Source organism: Microtus oregoni, unplaced genomic scaffold, assembly GCF_018167655.1.
Source record: "Microtus oregoni isolate MIOR12 unplaced genomic scaffold, Mior012 000005F_ref0000423, whole genome shotgun sequence".
In the NCBI taxonomy this organism is placed as follows: Eukaryota; Metazoa; Chordata; class Mammalia; order Rodentia; family Cricetidae; genus Microtus; species Microtus oregoni.
In genome coordinates this window covers 30,687,696-30,709,823 of record NW_024543064.1, presented here as the reverse complement: position 1 = coordinate 30,709,823, position 22,128 = coordinate 30,687,696, and the positions used below count along the sequence as shown (strand labels likewise).

Below are 22,128 nucleotides of genomic sequence, written 5' to 3'. Positions count from 1 at the left end.
CAAAATAGTGGCTATGGGGCTGGAGAGATGGCTCAGAGGTTAAGAACACTGACTGTTCTTCCAGAGGTTCTGAGTTCAATTCCCAGCAACCACATGGTGGCTCCCAATCATCTATAATGAGATCTGGTGCCCTCCTCTGGCACGAGGGCATATATGGAGGCAGAATGTTGTATGCATAATAAATAAATAAATCAAAAAAAAATAGTGGCTATGTCTGTCATTCCCCCAAAGTTTCTTTGTGTAAAGAGAGCTTCTTTACTCAGAATTTCTTTTCAGGAAAACTTGTCTGTGAAGTTGCTATTTTAATTGAGACCTGGGGAGTAAGAAGGCGCCGTCTAGGGAAAGAGAGTACAAACATGCAGACAGAGCCACTGACACTGTGCTACTACCATGCATGAGCAAAATGAAGATATAAGAAGCTTGTAGGCTGAGGGGAAGGTGATATTACTAGGTACTGTAGAAGCAGGCAGCTGCCTATCATGTGGGGCTTTGTAAGCCAGAGTGACAGTTTGGGACTTTGTTCTGAATTAATTGAAGAACAACATAGGAATGTCAATGTTTTCAAATTTTTATCTAAAAATATGTTAAGCTGCATTCATAACTACCTTGGGAGACGTGCAGCCTGGCCACCGGTCAGACATGCCTACAATGAGTGAAGACATTTATTGTTTGAAATCATTTTCCAGAATGTAAAAGAACACTTATAGCTCAGCTATAGAAAAGATAAATAACCCAATTTTAAAACAGTCAATTTCCATTAACAAATGAATGATAAAGAGAATTATATCTAACATATATATTAAATATAAATATATATAAATATTATAACATGTTATAATGTTATAATTGCACATGCTTGATATTAAATAAAATTATATATACACACTATGGAATTTTATTCCTCCATAATAAAAAATGAAATCATGATATTTGTAGAAAAATGGATACAACCAGAGCTTATGATATTAAGCAAAGCAGACTCAGAAAGACAAATGCACATATTTTTTTATGTGGACTCTGGATTTGTGTGTGTATGTGTAGTTGAGAGGTGAGAAAAAGTTCTTAAGCTGAAGGAATAAGGGGAAAGTAGCAATAATGTAATACATGCAGCATGAAAACAGAAGATGCAAGGGGTAAGGAAACCAGCAAGAGGGGATGTAAGGATGATGATCTAGGGGAGGTGGGTGAATAAGAACAAAGTATAATTATACACATGTGTGAAAATTCCATGCTGAAACCTATTACTGCATATGCTAACTTATAAACAGGCAAATTATTTGGGTAGATATTTCTCCAGAGAATATATGCAAATAGCCAATAAGGCCTTGGAAAGATGCTCAGTGTCATTGTCTTTAGGGAAATGCTAATTGAATCACAGTGTGATGCTACTTCACACCCACTCATACAACTGCAATCAAAACATAGGGATGAATATTACAGAAGATGTAGAACGATTGGACTCTTTATACATTGCTGGTAAGGGGTAAAATGCTACAGACACATTAGAAAACAGTTTGGAAGTTATAACAGCTGGATGTAGTTACTGTATGACCCAGAATTTCCACTCATAGGTATATATCTCCCCACCCCCGCAAAACAGAAAACACATCCCTATGAAACATGAGTGTTTTGGCAGCACTGTTTATTACAGCTCAAAAGTTGAAATACCACCGGGCGATGGTAGCACACGCCTTTAATCCCAGCACTCGGGAGGCAGAGGCAGGTGGATCTCTATGAGTTCGAGACCAGCCTGGTCTACAGAGCTAGTTCCAGGACAGGCTCCAAAGCCACAGAGAAACCCTGTCTCGAAAAACCAAAAAAAAAAAAAAAAAGTTGAAATACCCTTAATACTCACCAGCCAAGGAGCAGATAAATAAAACTCAGTATATCTACTTAATAAGATATTATTTGGCAACAAAAAAGGAATAAATTGCTGCTTGTGTTGTCGCAGAGCCATACCAGACAGTCGTGTTAAGTGAGATAAGGATGGTTTGGTTTCAGTCAGTAGTGCTGAAGTAGAAGGATCTTGGAGCGAGGTGAGAGGAAACAGGCTTCTTATCTCAGAAAAGTACCACTCTTCTATATGCTGCAAGAAATGTATGCCCTGGATCAGGGTAAGAAATTTACTGCCATCCCCCTACTTGCCTGCAAGGCTCTGGGAAGCAGCAAGTGCCTTAGAACTGGTAGTTGTTATGCCCAAATCTGTGAAGTCCCCCAAAAGCCAACAAGGAGACCAAGTCCTGTATGTAAAAGCAAGAGCCTTTATTTCATGCAAGTTTGCACTCGGTCTCTCCGCATGTCCAACGTATTGGAATAAATGGAGAGCCCCGAGCTCAATTAGAATTGGGTTTTTATAGTAGTAAAGGTGGGTTTGAAGGGTTTCTGAAGTTCAGGACCCCTGATTGGCTGACATTTGTCTAGGGGTATTCTAGTGAATGTGTGCTGGCAGGTGATCCTATCTACAGTGGTTGGAACTTTAGGCATTTCCTTTGGATGGTCTGTTCTTGGGTGGTGCTCAGGTAATCTTAGTTTGTGGTCTTTCCTACAACCAGGTATTGCTTCAGGGTAAACTGCTAAGACTCGGGCCTCCATTAAACTTATTGGTGGCTGATCCTACACTGACAGGTGATAATGGTTGGAAATAAAGAACTTCCTTTGGGTGATTTGTTCATGTTTAGCTTATCATGGCTGGCTCCTACAGTAGTGGAATTATTTTTGTTTACTTAAGGCTAGAACAAGATAATGTCTTTTCTCCAGATTTTGTTCAGAAGTTAGTAGACTGATTTCTTACCTTCTTCCTTCAAAAGTTCTGTTACTGGAAAATCTAGGCCAACCAGGCAGGCCACAGAGCCAAACTAGAGAGCCCCAAGCTGGGAGCCACTGGAAGCCACACATCTCCTGACTGCATCCATGCTGATAAGAAGCATGACTCACTGTGTGGTTGATGCTTCCAGGCGAGTGGGCTATATGTGTCTTTCAGCAAGCCTTGCAATAGCAGATGGCCAGAAAGACCAAGACGGCAAATACCTTTCACAGCATTTCCAGCATTTACCATTCCTCTTCCCTCCAATAATGCTTCTTTGTCTCCTGCCTCAGTGGGTCCCAGCGTGAGAGTTTTAGCAAGCTTCTTGCCCTGACTAGGAAGCAAGTGACATATGTGGAAGGAATGCGCTTATGCAATCCACTTCAGAAAGCAAGATGTGCCCTGCATGTAAGCCTGTTTGTTCCCTTTCTGATTGTAATGTCTCCTCCATATTTCCTACCTACTAGTCATTAATATGCAAATGTTTAAAAATTCTAAGCAAAAATAGAAATGTTTCTTGTGGTAAGAAAAAGGAATGTTTACCTAATGTTCTTTCACACTTCTTATTGTTTCATTTTATTTTCCTATAACTCTAAGTAGGCATGATTATTTTCAGCTTTATTTTACTTATGAGAAAACTGAAACAAAGTGACTTGGGATGTGTTATGTGAGGAGAGACAACTGTCAGACCAGTACACTGAGCTACACCGCCCTTACACATAAGCCCCACCCTTTACCCCATGCCTAGTTCTCCACACATCTGTACTTTTTAAAAAAATTATTAACTAATTAATTAATTATTTTCTCAGCCAAATAAGTTTTCCCTCTCTCCCTTCTCTCCTCTCAGTCTGTTCCTGTGACCTCCCTTCCCCTCCCTCATCTACTACTCTTCTTTTCAGAAAAGTGCAGGCATGGCATATCAAGTTGCAGTAAGACTAAGCACCTTCTCGTCTATTAAGGCTGGATGAGACAACCTAGTAGGAAGGAAGGATCCCAAAAGCAGGTAACAGAATCAGAGACAGCCCTTGCTCCTACTGTTAGGAGTCCCACAAGAAGACCAAGCTACACAATTGTAGCATACATGTAGACAGCCTAGGTCAGTCCCACGTAGACTCTCTAGTTAGCAGTTAAATCTCTATGAGCCCTTAAGAGCCCAGGTTAGTTGATTCTGTGGGTTTTCTTATGGTGTCATTGATCCCTCTGGCTCCCATAATACTTCTTCTCTTTCACAGGATTTCTGGAGGTGCACCTAAGATTTGGTTGTGGGTCTCTACATCTGTTTCCATTCATAGCTAGGTGAAGCCTCTCTAATGACAATTGAGGCCTGTATTTTTCAAAGCTTCATTTGAGATCTTAGATTTGGCCTTCCAGGCCCTGGCAGGAAATAGCAAAGAGATAGTGTTTATACTAACAGGGCTCTAAAGTAGGTTCTACACTCAGTGAGATCACAAACCTGTTTTGTCTTTGAAGGAATCATCCTAAATGAGGGAGACTTAACTAGGACTTTGAAGAGACGTAGTCTTTTAAAAGTTCTATGTATTAACAATCTTGGAAACAGGTAGTGAGTGACTCATGACTTTGTCCCCTACTTGATTCCAGAGAGTCAGTTCGTGTACTGCTCAACTCTAGTGCCTATGTAAAGAAAATCCTACATGCTGTTCATAACCTCTTCTTCTCCCCTTTACTAAGCTAGGAATGTGCCTGTTAGCTCCTAAACTCATGACTACAGCTACCAAGTAGCCAACTAATTCAAGGTTCTTGCTTATAAAAAGAAATAGGTTTTTTGCCCTCCTCCCGCCCCCATAATAAGTTTCTCTGCCAATGCAGTAAGCCAGGTCAAGTTGACTTGAAAAAGTATAACAAGTTTATTTGAGCAAAGCAACTTTGGGGCAAGTATTTCAGTCCCAGAGATCAAGGCTGAAGAAGCCCACAAACGAAAGCTGGGAGACTTTATAGGTTGTAAGGCCAGGCGTGATGACATGTTGGCCACAAGCTGGGTTTGTGCCCAACTATGGTCAAAAGCTGAGCACTTTCGGTGGGGACTTGGGTAGCTGGCAACTTCAGGGGAGGAAATTGCAGTAGCCACCAAGAATGCAGACTGGACTTTTTGGCACCTTTCCTTTGTTCGAAGGTTCTCTGGATTTGGAGACGGGGTAGGGTGAGGAATGAGGCTTCCCAAATTAAATCATGACGGAAAGAGCTGGAGGTGTCTACCAAACAAAAAGCAAAGGCTTTATTTGGTTTTTAGCTTATCTTTTGGTTTTCAGGGTTTTGTTTTGAGACAGGGTTTCTCTGTGTTAATGGCTCTAGCTGTCCTGGAACAGGCTGGCCTTGAACTCACAGAGATCCACCACACCTGGCTAGTTTATCATTTTTAAACAACTCAAAACTAAAATAGTGCATGCTTTACTTTTAAATGCAAAAGGTATAAGAAATAATTCATCCACTTAGCAGACTGATGGTAATCAGGCTTCAGTCATCATGTCATTTCACTTCTTGCTTTGATTTGATGCCGGTTTCAATAAAGCATGGCTTCCTAAGTACTTTTATAAGATAAAGAAAACACATACATCCTACATCATACCCATATATTTATTTTTAAAAAAATAATATATTGTTATCCTGGATTATACTACACATTAGTCAGTTTATTGGGACTGTCTACTCAAGTCCAGTGTCCAGTGTCCAGTGGAGATATTACCTTTGAGCATACCTGTTGATATACATGGTTAGCCAGGCTTCTTCCATCATCATTTCACCTATTCTACCTGTGACAGGTTTCACTTTGCAAAGAGAAAACTTAAAAATATGACTCAACTTTGGTTAGGTTCATTATTACCCTCATCTGGGTGGTAAGCAGTTGTTTACATACCAATTTGTCAGACTATATCTTACTTTTTTTTCTCCTGTAAAGTGTTTTCTCTTTTTGTTGTTTTTGTAAAACTATATAGCAAGTAAATATTTATTGCTGTGAAGAGACATAATGATCAAGGCAATTCTTACAAAGGAAAGAATTTTATTAGGGGCTTGCTTACAGTTTTCAGGGCTTAGTCCATTGTCATCATGGCAGGGAATATGGCATCAGGGAAAATAGCAGCAGGCAGATGTGGTGCTAGATAAGTAGCTAAGAGCTAGACATTATGATCCCCTGTTCGTAGACTGAGACAGATAGACTGGGCCTGGAATGGGCTTTGAAATCTCAAAGCCCATCCCCAGGGACACACTTCTTCTAACAAGGCCATATCTCCTAATCCTTCTAAATTGTGCCAATCCCTAATGAGTAAACATTCAAATATATGAGCCGATGAGAGCCATTTTTATTCAAACCACCATACAATGCTATAGTCACTTACAGATTCTGAGACACAAAGGGAATTGGTTAAAATATAATCCCAGATTATAGATAGGAAAGGATAGAGACAAGAACACCATAGCTAAGGCCAGCTTCAGATCATATTTGAGTTGTTATTAGCTGGATTAAGGGTACCCTGCTTTTAGAGGTCACAATTTTGTGAGTCAATAGACCTGTTATAACTTTAGAGAACCAATTTGCCAAAGGATCCCTAGGCTGCAGGACTGGAGGTTGAAGATCAGGAAAGTTCCAAATTAACAACTAAACTAAAACCTGAGCTATGGAAAAATAGAGGCAAATTCTACCTAGCAGTGGAAACAGATGAGTAGAGGCTCAGAATTTTGTTTTAGTGAAGTATGTTTTTTATTTTTTATTTGTGTATTTTGCCTTCACGTATAACTGGTATTATAGACTGTGGTGAGCCTCCATGTAGATGCTGAGAAGTTAACCTGGGTCCTTTAGAAGACTAGCCAATGCTCTTAGCTGTTGAGCCATCTTTCCAGCTCCAATGGTGGTAAGATGAGGGACAGAGATAAGACTAAAAAGGAAGGCACATGAATGCAAAGTTTTCCATAGTTTTCCACTTGCCAAACCTGGGTCTTTATCTTATAAGCCTTGAAGATTGTTGAATGGTTGAAAATGGCAAACTTACAGGTCAGATTCATGTTCAGGAGAACTATCTTGGCTGCACAAGAATGGATGGTGTTAAGGGCTGACGGCAAGAGGATAAAGGAGAATGGGAAATAACTATTGCCAGAGGTTTGTTCTATATAAAATGGTCATGGGAACTTTTACTAGAAGGTATTGTTTGGGCAGATATATTGATACTTGTGCAATAAGACTTTTCCTGGGGAGATGCAGCACACAGGTCTACTCACTCCAGATAGGGAGCCCACAACAGTCCAACGTATAGATATCCCTAAAAATCCAGCTTGGTTGACCAATAAGTTTTATTGGGGTTATTTATAGGAGTATGGGTGACAGCAGCATCACCAAATCCCACCCAGCATGGGTAACAGCTCAAACCTAAAGCACACTTCACAGCCTACAGACAGCCCAACAGACTGGGGCAGCTGGTCTGGTCTCAGAATCTTCTTTCCAGTTTGGCTTGTCTGAGCATCTTTATTATGACTTGCCTCCTCTGAGAGCTACTCTCAGCAGTCTATTGTTTATTCTGGGAGGGAGGAGCCTACTAAATCTGGTCAGTTTCAGAGACTTCCTGAAACTATTTTGAGTTGTTTATCTCCCTGCTTAAAAAGCTTCCTTGTAGAGGGATTAATTCCATCTCTGAGGGAATTGTTATGCAACAATACTTAGGAAAAATAAATTCAGCAACTTTCATGAAATGTGTTAACATTTTTTGTTAATTGCAAACTGATTTACTTGGTACATTATTTCATTTTCAATCTGTGCCTGTCTTTTCCTGTAAGGTTTCATGCAGACAACAAAGACTTTGGACCTTGTTTTTACTTCAGTCAGCTAACCTGAATCTTTTAATTAAAGAATTAAGACATTTAAGATTATTGTTGAGAGGTATTTCCAGGCTCTTATAATTTAGTTGGTTCAAATAATGTCTGTACTTTTCTTCCTTTTTCATTTTAGAAGTTTTCTGCTTAACTGCGTAGACCAAGTTCTGTTTTTCTGATTCTCATATGTCCATCTATTCCTACTGATAGTCTCTGATTCCTACTGATGCTATTAGATTTTCAGTATAAAAATCTTTTAACATAATTCTGTCTTAATAGAAAATTTGCAGCAGAAATACAAAGAGTTTTCCTATATCATTAACCAAGATTCTCCCCAAATTACTGTTGCATCAACCTCTCAATATATAATGCATATTTTTTCTTGATATTTCCATTTCATTACTATATATCATAACTTTAATTATGTGATTCAGGCTGTAACTATCCATTTCTTTACCACAGAGTTGTTTTTCCCTTGTAATTGTCTTATGAGAAAATACTTAGGGCTAGATAGATGGCTAAGAGGTAAAGAGCACTGGCTCTTCTTTCAAGGTTCTAAATTCATGTCCCCAGCAACCACATGATGGCTCACAACCATCTGTAGTGAGATCTGGTGCCCTCTTCTGGCCTGCAGCCATAGATGTCAGGCAGAACACTATATACATACTAAATAATAAATGGTTTAAAAAAGAGAGAAAATTTTTAGAGATTATAAATGTCCTGCTTTTCTTTTTCATTACTTTTTCTTAATTTTAGTTATCATACAGAATAATAGATTCCATTATGACATTGTCATGTATATATATATTTTTGTATTCTAAACCTAGATTTAAATCTGAATGTCACATATGAGAGAATATGCAGTATTTGTCTTTCCACAAATATCTTCTTTTTCATCAAATTTTCAAGTTTTAGCATCTATGGGTACATCTTGCTTAAATCAATTATTTCTTAATTATTTCCCAATTTTTAATTTTCTCATTTTATTTGTACTCATTAACTGAATGATCCCCACAAGAAAGTTATTGACAACCATGCTAATTAAGCCAGTTAAAATTTTTAGTTTTTATCAATGGCCAGACCAAGAGTGGGCTCATACTTCTGAAAAGTCTTAATACTCAAGCTCAGAGATACGGCATTTTTAAAGACAAATCTCCAATTACATCAGTGGGGGCTAGGGGAAGGAATTGGTGTGTGTAGCGGGGGGACTAGTAACATCTTTTATTGTAAAGCTCAGTGATACTTTCCAGATACTACATAAAACATTTGGGCCATGGTCAAGGTCAGGCATATGTGGCTGTAAAGGGTGGAAGGCTGATAAATGACCATGCAAGCATGAAGTAAAGTTAGGCTAGGATGGCATTACCATAGTTCTAAGTTGAATTACGCAATAAGAGCTTTCCCTTTCCCCTATTTAGTTACATCAGTGTGAACTCATGGATTCTTACTTACTTAACTAGTCATAAGTTTTTACTGTCAACTGTTGAGATGTTCAGGCTGTCCGCCATAAGTAAAAGCTTCTTGTGATGTACTCATGTGTTCTTTCTGATCTAGATGTCCAGGCCACCTTGTATCTTCCACACCCACCAAACTATTATGCAAAATTCTACCAGTCTTCTTGAAACTGGATCCTTTAGAGTCATGCTGGTTTTTGTTTTGTTTTGTTTTCAGTGTAGATCCTTGACAGCTTTTACTACATTTTCAAAAGTTAATATGATCAAGTTAATTAGCACATGAATTGCTGCTCCCAGGGCTTCCTTGATGAGGAAGATGTGTTGGTGAGAGCAGTTCTAGCTGTTAGTTGGAGTGAGAGGTACATTGCCTCAACAGTCAGGAGCAGAAAGGTGAATGCTGGTGCTCACTGGCGCTCTCCCTTTTATTCAGAGAGAGATTTCTTTCTTCTGGGCTACATGACAGTACCAAAGACTAGAATCATGGCCAGCTCTTCCACTTTAACTTTGATGATGCTTGCTTTCCTCACTTGTTAGAGGAGGTACTGTCAGTGTTACAAGATTGTCATGAAGGCCAAGTGGAACCCCAAGTGTATAAGAACTTAAGTATTGTTGATTAGGAAGTTAATTCTTTCCACCTTAGTAACACCAAAATGTGTTGGATTATATTCATGTGTTTCATCTTTCTCTGATAAAGACAATCATAAATTGACTAATCACTTACATCTAGAAAAGTGAGAAAAGATAACAAATTCAAGGTCACATCATAAGGGACAGAACTAAAATTAGATCCCTAATTCCTTGATACTATCCTTCTTTATTTTCTTTTTTTTTTTTCAAGCAGGATAATTAAGTTAGAATGTGGCAAGGCAGATCAGGGCTTCCTAATAGGAAGAGCTTCCACATCTTCCCTCGAGATAGCTTCTTCAAATCTAGTTATTAAGAAGCTGTTAAAACTCTCCTGAACCCTCACCTCAGTGTTGCTCACAAAAGACATGCATAACATGGTTTTTAAGAGCTGTCCAATGAAATCATTTGTTTTCTTCTGTCCAGATCTTTGAGTGCAGTGAAGGCAACTTTTTCCCTAGTTTCATAGTGTGCACCACACTGTGTGTGCTTAACCCTCAGGGAAAGAGAGAAGCAAACTCTTAGTACTGCTAAAAAGAGCTGAGACAGGGAACTGCTCTTCTCGTTATCTGACTTCATTTCTTTTTTTTATTAATATTTTTAATAGATTTTTATTGAGCCCTACATTTTTATCTGCTCCCCTCCCTGCTTCTTCCCTCCCCTTCAACCCTCCCCCAAGGTCTCCATCTGGCTTCATTTCTATTCTGTAGCCATGTACTAGGTACCCACTGAGAGCCTTGTCTGTCAGGTGATTCATTACCTCCCTACCCCACTTAGGTTCATGGGCTTTCACTGTCTTGGGACTCTTAAAAACCAGTTTAAAGGGAGGCCGTTTGGCTGGTTTAGTTACTCAAGCTAAGGTATAAAATAAGTAGAGTGCTGAATTTAATGAGGGTTAGGTTCTTTCTATGAAAATAACACTGATCACCATTAGAAACCATTTGTACTTTATACAAGGATTTTTCCTTTTTTTTTTCTTTTTGTATCTGTGTGTGTGCATGTTTATATGTACAAATAAGAACATGCATGTGTGCACATGACTTTGGAGGCCAGAGGACAAACTTGGCTACCATTCCTCTTCAGGCACTATCTTGGGTTTTAGAAACAAGGTCTCTCACTGGCCTAGGGCTTATCTGATTAACCTAGGCTGACTTCTCAGTCAGTCCCAGGGGTTCATCTGCTTCCTTCTCCTCAACACTGTGGTAACAAGCATATATCACCTTGCCTGGCTTTTTATGTACATTCTGGACATCAAACTCAGATCCTCATGTTTGGGCAGCAAACACTTCACTAATTAAGCTGTTTCCCTAGAAGTCTCCAGACCATACACTATGAGTACTATCTTCATAACCTTTTTGAGACAGTCTCATTCTGTAGCTCAGACTGACCTTGGCCTCACCACAGTCTACCTTCCTTGGCTTCCCAAGTGCTTGTGTTATAGGCATAAGCCACCATTCTTAGCTTACATAACATACAAAATATTCCCCCTTCCTTTATTTAAATGTATGTGTGCTGTAGATTAAACCCAGGACTCATGATGCCCATGAGCACATGCTTTGCCAGGGAGCTGTGCCCCGGCCTAGACCCATCTTACTAATAGTGAGTATTTGGATCATTTAAACTTGCCATTTATTAAAAATAATTCTACTATGAACATTAATACACATATGCTGATATATATGTGTAAGAACCTCCCTGGCATTTATACCTGTGGTTGGAATTGCTAAATCATAGGGATAAATACATCTTCTGATTTATTCAGTAATGTGTATGATGCCCTACTCGTGACTCAGCAAGCCACACTTGACATCAGATATTACCAGAATCAGTATATAAATCTTATCAATTGATCTAATATTCCTTTTCAAAATATATCTTCCCCCAGGCTCTAAACCAAACCATATATTGCATTAACTGTATGTCATGTTCACTTTCAGAATCTAGAATAGCTCTTGTATTTTTCTCTCTACATTGACCAGGCTAGTTGTTTTGTTAACTGAATCTCAATTTTGGTGTGTCTGACCTCAAGATAATTGATTTGAAGCTGAGATGATAAATATGTGGTATTCTCAGTCCATCAAGTTAGAAGATAGACTGGACGTGTTCCAGGTGGAGTGATATTTGGTTAGCAGGTTGAGGTGCTAGAACACTTCTCTTGATTTCTGGGACTTCACACTCATTTTCTTTTGGATTCACTTTTGGACCACTCTTTAATCTTTTTGCCAGCTCTTCTGTCTAACTGATGTACATTAAAGTTAGAAACTATCTTTTTCCCTCTTTTCTTGATTATATATTCATACTCAACAAAATCTTATTTAGTGAAATGATTTTACATACCAGTAAACACACTGATGATTTTCAAATTTTTATCTTCGGTTCTATCATCTCCTTTGGATTCCAGACTCAGATATATAACTCCCTAATTAACATCTCCGTATTTTAATATCTAATAGACAGCTCATAAGAAACAATTTTAGAATCTCAATTCTGGATCTCTTTCTCTGGTGTTTTCCACCTCAATAAAAGGCATCATTAATCTCCCAACTGTCCCAGCTAGTAACGTTGTTTCACGTATAACTCCTCTTTTTCATTAGATATGATTTTAATTGGATGTGTTCAATATGCTTTTGTGGTTTTCTTGCTAATTTCTTGCTTCCTGACATCCAGTCAAGTCAACTCTTCCTTCAGATGTACTCTGAATCCAATCACTGTTTCTCTAGTAATACCAAGATTTCAATGCACCATTATACTTTGGTGGGGTATGTGTGCACGTATGCATGTGTGCACGTATTTACATGTGTATAATGGTTACCTGACCCATACATGCACATGTGGAGGCCAGAGGCCAACTTCAGGTGTCTTCCTCTATTGCTTTCTACTTGCCCCCTTTTGAGACAGATTCTCACTGAACATGGAGCTTGCCTTTTAGGCTAGACTGGGTGGCTAATGAGTCTCTGGAATCCACTAGTGTCACAGGTGCACACCACTAGGACCCTGGGTTTAGACGTACGTCCTTGTGCTGGCATAGGAAGCGTTTAGTAGCTAGCTACCCAGCTTGATCTGTTCATTCCTACTGCTTTTCTTCTCTAATCTATTCTCCACATTGCAAACTCATGTCCAGCTATGCTAACTTCAAACACTAACATGTTCCCACGTTAGAATACCTATCTGTTACACATTAGACTTACCAAAACAGTCTTTGACAACTCTTCTGTGGGGTCTTCGTAGGCTTGCTCTTTGGAACAGTGCTTAAATCTCTTCTCTTAAAAGAATGCTTCCCAAACAATGTAGTATCCTTACCCTACATGAATCATAGCACTTGTCAGTACCTGGTACTCTGATAAATATTGTTCACTTTTCATTTCTCCCACTGAGTTGATGAGTGGAAACTATGTCTGCTCTGTTCACTGTTCTATTCCCAGGACTCAAAACAGTATATAACCCATAGCAAGTGCTCAATAATTATTTTTGTAGTGAATTAGGTATTCCTTATCTCTAAATGGTCTAAATTTAAGGAGAAGATGAATGAATGACATAAAATTAAGTAGTCCACAGAATACTGTAGAAGTGCTGACCTAGCCGGGCGGTGGTGGCACAAGCTTTTAATCCCAGCACTTGGGAGGCAGAGGCAGGCGGATCTCTGTGAGTTCGAGACCAGCCTGGTCTACAAGAGCTAGTTCCAGGACAGGCTCCAAAACCACAGAGAAACCCTGTCTCAAAAAACAAAAAACAAAAAACAAAAAAAAAAATTAAGAGCAAACATTTTAAGTTGAGGAGAAATTATTTCCATTTTCATGTTTCACACACACACACACTGCACTAATCATGGTAAAATCTCAGCCACATTGATGTCACCTTCACTTTGAAAACAAAAGTTCTTGCCTCACTGAGTAGCCAGGGAGAGGCACCACTTCTCTTCTATTATATCTTAATTCTCATCAGAAAAAGACTATAGACTCCTGAGATCTGTCCCAGTTGTGAGCCTCTGGTTCTAGCCACAGGATTCACCTTGAACTTGGGTCACAATGCTTCCCTAAGATACTTAGGGAAATCTTTAATATTTTCCTGTATCTACTAGAAATGATTTTTTTAAAAACAAAAACTTCTATTGTAGCCAAAATAAATTCAATTTATTTTGTAATTTTCTAAGCATCTAGGTCAAATGTCAAGAAACTAGGACAACCTCCCTGGACAGAAATGTTATTTTTCCTTCTGTCTGGGATAGTGTCTTGGCTGATATTATGTCAACTTGATAGAAGCTAGAGTCATCTGAAAGGAGGGAACTTCAATTGAGAAGATGCCTCCATAAGATCCAGCTGTAAGGCATTTTCTTAATTAGTGATTGATGGGGGAGAGCCCAGCCATTGTGAGTGGTACCACCCCTTAGCTGGTGGTCCTGGGTTCTATAAGAAAGGCAGAGCAAGCCATGGCAAACAAGCCAGTAAGCAGCACCCCTCCATGGCCTCTGCATCAGCTTCTGCCTCCAGGTTCCTGCCCTGTTTGAGATCCTGTCCTGGCTTCTTTCAGTGATGTACTACAGTATGAAAGTATAAGCCCAATAAACCCTTTCCTCTCCAGATTGCTTTTTGGTCATTGTGTTTTGTCACAATAGAAACCCTAATTAAGACAGGTGGAAATACAGGAAGAGGGATAATAGAATGAGTCTTTTTCTTACAGTTGTGATTCCAAAGAATCCTTCCCCTGCATCTGATGTGAATACTGAGAAGCCCAGCATCCACAGCACCAAAACTGTCTTGGAGCATCAACCAGGGCAGAGGGGGCGCAAACCAGGAAAGAAGCGGGGCCGAACACCCAAGATCCTTATTCCCCATCCCACCTCTACCCCATCCAAGTCAGCTGAACCTTTGAAATTCCCAAAGAAGAGGGGTCCCAAACCTGGCAGTAAGGTAGGTAAAAATGTGGGCTTCCCAGAAAGAGGTATGGAACAGCAGAGGCAATTCAGCCACACATTTCATCTCGAAAAGGAGCACATCTAGCCATCTCGTTCACCTAGTTGGTGGTTTTTAAGAGAAATCTAGATTGTCATCTCTGTTTAGCGCTTACCTGTAGTTTACTAATGTTAGGATAGTAGGGATAGGAAACCAATTTTAGTTTTTGAGAGAGTCAATCCAATGTCTTCCATACATAAAAGATCCTGCTTCTCATTAACCTTCACAAAATAGATGCCTAGCATGTAAATAGAGTATATTAATTCTTTAAATGTATTTCATTTGCTATTGCAAAGATTTCTTTTTAAAACTTCATTTAATTATTTAATGTCAGACTATTAGATGCTATTACATTCATATCACGATCATCACAATGCTCTGGGAGACTATTAGCATTACTTTATTATGAAGTAAATTAAAAGTTAGACATGTGAAATGATTTTCCTAAGACCATATATCAAGTGAATGACAAAGACTACATTGACTGGTTTCTACATCTAGTTCCAAGATCGCCACTACACACACACCTAAGGGTCATATACTTTCCTCTAATGTAGGAAAAGATCAAGTCAAGCTTCACTGAGCATGGTTACTGAATGAATACTACTTCTTAAATCATTCAGTGTTTCCATGGATAGCTTCCCTAGCAAAAGCAATGGTGTGGAAAAAAAACTCCTCTGGGGCCCTTGTTATCATCTCTCCTCCACGTATTTTCTAATGATCAAGGGTTTCTCAAAACCTCCTGAATTTGATTACTTGAATCACCCTGTGGAAATGCTGTCCTGTTCTCCCTGGACCTCCATTGCAGTCCCATATTTTCCCTAGAGTTGGTTATTTGGCTGATTTGCTATGCTTGTTAATAACTCTAGCTAACATTAGTCCTTGTAGAGTATAAGCCCCTCAAGGTCAAGTACCTAACCCTCTTCTCTTGTCCTCCTTGTTTCTCATTCTCATGGGAGATGTTCTGTATATGTAAGATGGAGGGGTGGATGGACAGATGGATGGATGGATGATTTTAGTCATGACGCTACCTCTCTTAATTGTCCCTTTTTTTATTGGATTTAAATTCTCAATGTCACTGCTTACTCTTTCTGTATAATATTCACTGCTAATACCTAGCCCTGGTCCTGCAGTGTTATTACTACGACGACTACTGCTGCTGCTGTTACTGTATCACACAGCATTACTTCACTCCCTCTTCTCTTTCTCTGCTGTAGAGGAGAGGCTGAATAAAGGTCCTAAGAATGCAAGGCCAGAGAGGCTTGGTTTTGATTACGTGGGCATATCTCGAGGGTGGTCAAAAGAGGGAATGTGTGTATCAGAGAGACTCCAAAAGCAAAATAAGAGAGCAAATTGAAATTAAGACAGAAAGTCTTTGTTTCAGTATATAAGGAACTATCTCAAATAGTAGTAAGCTCCCGTAGTTACAAGTGTTTTCTCAGGGACTAGGTGCACTGCCAGGGATCTGTTTCAAGAAAAAGAAGGCAGAAATATTGAAGATGACTTTTTTTTCAGAAAAAAATCTTTTATTTTATATGTTACCTGTCACCAAAAAAATCCTTTTAAATTTGTTTTAGCATACATTTTGGTAGTTAACAAAGTACAAGCCATTTAAATATATTCTAGAATTTCTCTTCAAAATAAAACAGAATAAGTAGGAAAAAAAAACATTGAAACCATAGAATCAGAATGCTAAATATTAAAATTACTATAATCTTCAGTTTTTTATCATAATTATTATTGGTTCTTTAAGAATGTCACATTATGCACTCCAATCCCACTCATTTCCCAGTCCCTCTACCCTTCACTCTTGTAACGGCCCCTCAAGGGAAACCTTAAAAGAAATAACAAAAATATAATAGAGATAAATAAATAAGAGTATTAACTAAAAAGCAAATTTAAAAAGACCCAAAAAACAAGAAAACTGACTCAAGGAAGTAACACTCTTAGAAGAGTGTTGGTGAGGGTCCAGTGTTCATGGTGTACTGAAAGCCAGAGGCCTTGAACCTGGCCAGCAACACATTACATAGTGAACATAGTAAAGCTGTTTGCACAGAAGGGTATACTACACGGTACACAGTAGCTCCTGTGCCACTAAGACAAATGGAAAGGTGAGAAAGATGGAGGAGCAAAGTGGTTTTGTTTGTTTGTTTTTATTTTCTTGTTTTTGAAGATGATTACATTATAGGGCTTTCGATATCCTTTGAAAACTGAGAACTCAATTATTATGATTTCTCTGCTCTGCACCCTTCAGGAAGTCAAAAACATAGTAGCCATTCTTTTGAAAGTAAATATTCTCATAGTATCATGATTTGTGTCCTAACATCTGACCCCTTTTACTCTTTGCATAATCATATAAAAGTATATGCCTTCCATGTGGTGACACCTCTTCTTTTGAAACAGAAAGTCTTAGAAACCAGACACATTTAGGTTTTGTCTCATCCCCATTTATGGTCACTGTGTGACTTTGGAATAACTTCTTTCAGTAAGGTGTTGAGCCCCCTTACCCCCTGTTAAGTGGAACTAAGTTTGTAGGTGGAGACTGCTTGTTCATTCCCGGCCAACTAGACCTGAATAATCACAGAGAAACTATATTATTTCAACACTGTTTGGCCTATTAGCTCAGACTTCTTATGAACTATCTTAAATTAACCCATTTCTATTAATCAGTGTATCACCACAAGGTTGTGGCCTACAAGTAAAGTTCTGGTGTCTGTCTCCTTAGGCAGCTACATGGTGTCTCCCTGACTCATCCTACTCTCTCTCTCTGTATTCTTCCGGACTGTATATATTCTGCCCTGCCATAGGCCGATGCAGCTTCTTTATTAACTAATGGTAATAAAACATATTCATCGCATACAGAGGGGAATCCCACATCAAAGTTAATGCATGAATCTGTGTAATACATGTAATTACACCTATCCAAAATGCTAATGATACCTTCCATCTTTCTGCTTTCTTCTACAACATTCTGGTACTCAGCTCACCAGGCTGCTCTTTGAGAGAACCTGAAATCCTAGTACCAACTCATTGAACTTGTATTTATTTACCTTCTATCATGACTTCCTACTTACATAGACTTCTACTTTCAGGAATACCTGATATTGTAAGCATATGTCCATTTCTAATAAGGGTTTTGCATGATGACTTCCTCATGTGAAGCCATTTGATGTATGACCACTGCCATCAGCAGATCTCTCTATATTAAATTATGTGTCCTTAGAGGGCAGAGTACCTTACACAAATACTTTGTGAAAGATGATTTTTGGATCTTGGTAATAGTTGTTTTCCTTGTATACCTAAAGGCTTTTAGAAACTGTTCTTGGAAACATTCCAAACATTGGAGTTCCAGCAAAAAATAATAACAATAATGGGTTTCTCTCAGATCTTCTTAATTACACCCTTTTTGGTACTCTATACTGTATGCTTCATGATAAACATTTATTAATACTTATATGTCAGGTGCCATGTGAGGAATGGCACTCAGACCTTCACGGAGCCCAAGGTCAATAGGGAGCATCAGTGTGCAAGCAGGTAATGGTAGCACATGGACAGTACAAAGTATGGAGCTAAGAGGAAAAGTAAGAGAGCTTTCTAGATGGACATAAATTTATAACATGAAAAGAGAACATTTCCTGTTGAAGAGAAAGCTTAAGATTGTAAGATGTGAGCCAGATAAAACCACAGAGTTTTAGAGAATTCTAACTGGGGACTGGGAAGGAATAGCAGGTAATGAGTTGAAGGGGGGGGGGGGCAGAGGAAAGCATCTGGTAGAGTCAGAAGGTCCAATTCCATTTAGAGAAAGAAACAAAATAACATTAAGCCATAGCATGCTTTCTGCTTTTATCTGCCCAATTTACAAAAGATTTAGAGTTCTTATGATACTGAATCTAGCATAAAAGTGCATTACTACAGAGAAACCTTGTCTTGACAAACAAAGTGCATTAAACAGAAAATGTTTATTAAGTACTTTCAATATGTACAACTTTGGGGCCAGTTACTGAGTAGCAAATAAAATGTGGTTCCATTAATAAATATGTTTGTTTCATGGGTGTAGTGAGTGCTAGGAATAGAGAAATGAAAAGAGAAAGTACCATGCACGGGTAGCAAACTTTTCCCATCCATTTTAACAGAGGAAACCTCGGACTTTGCTGAGCCCACCACCCACCTCACCAACAACCAGCACCCCTGAACCGGATACCAGCACTGTTCCCCAAGATGCTGCCACCATCCCCAGTTCAGCCATGCAGGCCCCCACAGGTAAGAGCAGAGGATGGAACTAGCTGCAGTTTGTCCCTGAGGCATAGTGTCTACATTTCCTCTTGTCTTCTACCAATAACTCACCCTGTCCATGTGTAAACCTAGGTTTAGAAAAATTCCTTATAGCTTTTGAAATATAAAACTTTCATTTTGTCAGAGCAGTAAGAAAACACACACACAAAAAAAAAAAACTGGGGTAATTGTTCTATGAACTCAAAGCTGTGAAACTGGGGCCGGTTGCAAAGAATAGGAAAACATTCAAAGCTTGCTGGCCCCGTTGAGAGTAATTACTCATCTTGCCTAGTTGGATCATTTCCTTATTAATGGTCCCTTTTACCTTTCAGAAGCCTTGTATCGTGAGGCTGCCACCATTTCAATACAGACGAAAAGCTTCTGAGTTGTTTGTTTTTTTTTTTTTTGTTTTTTTTTTTTGGTTTTTTTCGAGACAGGGTTTCTCTATGGTTTTGGAGCCTGTCCTGGAACTAGCTCTGTAGACCAGGCTGGTCTCGAACTCACAGAGATCCACCCGCCTCTGCCTCCCGAGTGCTGGGATTAAAGGCGTGCGCCACCACCGCCCGGCAGCTTCTGAGTTTTTTTAAAAAAAAAAAATCATTAGTGGAGGCAAACCTTGATACAGTGAAAATGAGTTTTACTTTGGGTACCAGACAATGAATGATTGATTCAAAGTAAAATCTGGTAGCTGATGAGAATGGGTAATCAACCTGGGGTGGGTGTGTGTGTGGGTGTGTGCGCGCGCGCTATACACTGGCTGGCACATGCAAAAGTCATATGTGTCCCCATTTTATAAAATACCTATCAAGGTAGCTGCAAAATACCTGTAACCTTTAGTGCATATACATATCTATTTCTTTCCCTTTGTCTTCAAGACCTGAAATTCTCTCTTCTATGTCTTCATCTTCAACCTTCATTGCTGAGGTTTTTTGGTTTAACTTCCTAAATTTTTCATTTTGAATTTTATTTCAACTTGACTTTTTTTAGCAATTCAATTTATTTCCTAAATTGTACTTTCAGATCTTAAGTTGTTTTCATTATTTCATTGAACTCTTTCTGTTTTCATGGTCTTCATCAAGGCATTTAGTAATGTCCACTTCAAGGTCCTCAGAGCCTACTACAATAGGTCTGATGGCTTCTGCTGGAGAAGTATTGTCTTGGTTGTTCATGTTTGTGTTTCCACTGGGATATAGGCAGCTAGTGTTATGACATTTGAGATGCTTCTGGGTATAAATATCTAGCCTTACCTTTGATGGGTGGGTGTTGTCTTAGTTAGGGTTTCTGTTGCTGTGAAGAGACACTATAATCATGACAACTCTTATAAGGAAAACATTTAATTGGGTGGCATACAGTTCAGAGGTTCAGTCCATTATCATCAGGTTGGGACATGGTGGCATTAGGGCAGACATGGTGCTGGAGAGACTGGTAAGAGTTTTATATCTTGTGCAGGCAACAGGAAGTGAACCGAACACTGGGTATAAGACCTCAAAGCCCACCCCCACAGTGACATACTTCCTCCAACAAGGCCACATCCACTCCAACAAAACCATAACTCCTAATATTACCACTCCCTTTGGGGGCTATTTTCTTTCAAACAACTACAAGTGTGTTTTGTTCTTTCATTGCTGTTTCCCCATTCTGGGTTCTAGTCAAGTATAGCATCTATGGGGTCCTTGGTAAAGAGCAGTTTTGGATTCCAACCAAGTGTGACAACTATGTGTCCCTTGTAGAGAGCGGTTCTCTACATCAGCAAGGAGTCTCAAAGGAATGGGGATAGACTAGATATGGAAAGAATGAGAATGGCTATGGAGAACTAGGTTTTCCCTGGATCCACACCAAAGCCAGGGAACAGGGGGATTCATAATATCATTATCCTTTTACTAATATATGACATGTAGCAATGTCTTATTTACTGCTTCTGATAGAAGTTACTGGTGTTATACCCTTTATCTTTTCACAAAACCAACTTTTGGTTTTTTGGGGTTTTTTTTCTAATTTTTTTTCTTTAAATTTCATTAGTTTCTCTAATTTTTATTCTCTTCTGCTTAGTCTGGGTTTAATTCCTTTTTTTTTTTTTTTAGTTTCTTTGGGTGTAAATTTGTATTACTGACTTTGATTTTTCTTTTCTAAATCTTTTCATTGTGTACTTTGCTTCTCACAGGTTTCAGTAAGATTTTTTTGCATATTGATTAAGATAAAATATTTTTAATTTCTCATACTATTTACTTGTCTTATGTGTTTTTTAGGGATATGTTGTTTTAACGACCACATATTTGGGTATTTCTTATCTTAACTCTACTGTGACATGAAAGAGTACACTGTTTAGTTTCTGTTTTAAATTTGTTCAAGTGTTCTGTAGCCCAGGATGTGGTTTGCCTTTCTCACTGGTCTTTGTGGGCTTGAGCTACTGTTATTGGATAAAATAGTTATTTGATATCAATTATAGCCAGTTGATTTATGGTACTATTGATTTCATTTATATTCTTGCTAATTTTATTTTTATTTTCCTGCTGTATCTATTCATTTCTGATAGAAGGTTGCTGAAGTCTCCATCTACAATAATTGATTCCTTGTAGTTCTATCTGGTTTTCTGGGTTTTTGGTTTTTGGTTGTTCTGTTTTGTTTTTCATTTATATACTTGGGGTTGACATATGCCACAGTGCATGTGTGAAGATCAGAGGACAGTTCTGCAGAAAGGAAGTCTGTTTCCCCTTTCCACCATGTGGGTCCTAGGTATTAAACTCAGGTTGTCTGAACTCAGGCTGTGTGTGTGTGTGTGTGTGTGTGTGTGTGTGTGTGCGCGCGCGCACTTCCCTCCCATCCCCTGTGAATCATGATGTAGCTCTCAGCTATGGCTCCAGCACTATTTGAGCCACCATGATAAAAATAGATTAAATCTCTGAAATTGTAAGGAAGCCCACAGTTAAATACTTTATCAGAGTTACCTTTGTAGCCAGGCGTGGTGACACACGCCTTTAATCTCAACACTCTGGACGCAGAAACACGCAATTTCTATGAGTTCAAGGCCAGCTGGCTCTAGTAGTGAATTCCAGGACAGCTAGGGCTCTGTAGAGAGACTCTGTCGCAAAACAAAACACTTACAAAAAAAGAGTTGTGTTGATCATGGTTTCTCTTCACAGTAATAGAACAGTTACTAAGACATTAGTACTAATCATTTCACTTATATTTAAATATATATATATATTCA

General features: G+C 38.9%; 1 protein-coding gene across 9 annotated transcripts in view; it reads left to right on the top strand.

Annotated features, from left to right (window-relative positions):
- Positions 1-22,128, top strand: part of Scmh1 (Scm polycomb group protein homolog 1) — a 130,794-nt gene that overhangs the window by 91,499 nt on the left and 17,167 nt on the right. For all 9 annotated transcript variants that reach the window (XM_041651516.1, XM_041651511.1, XM_041651509.1 and 6 more), the window contains 2 exons: positions 14,377-14,606; positions 18,782-18,908. In XM_041651516.1, coding sequence (XP_041507450.1) covers positions 14,377-14,606; positions 18,782-18,908 — 357 coding nt within the window. The remainder of the gene's footprint in view (positions 1-14,376; positions 14,607-18,781; positions 18,909-22,128) is intronic.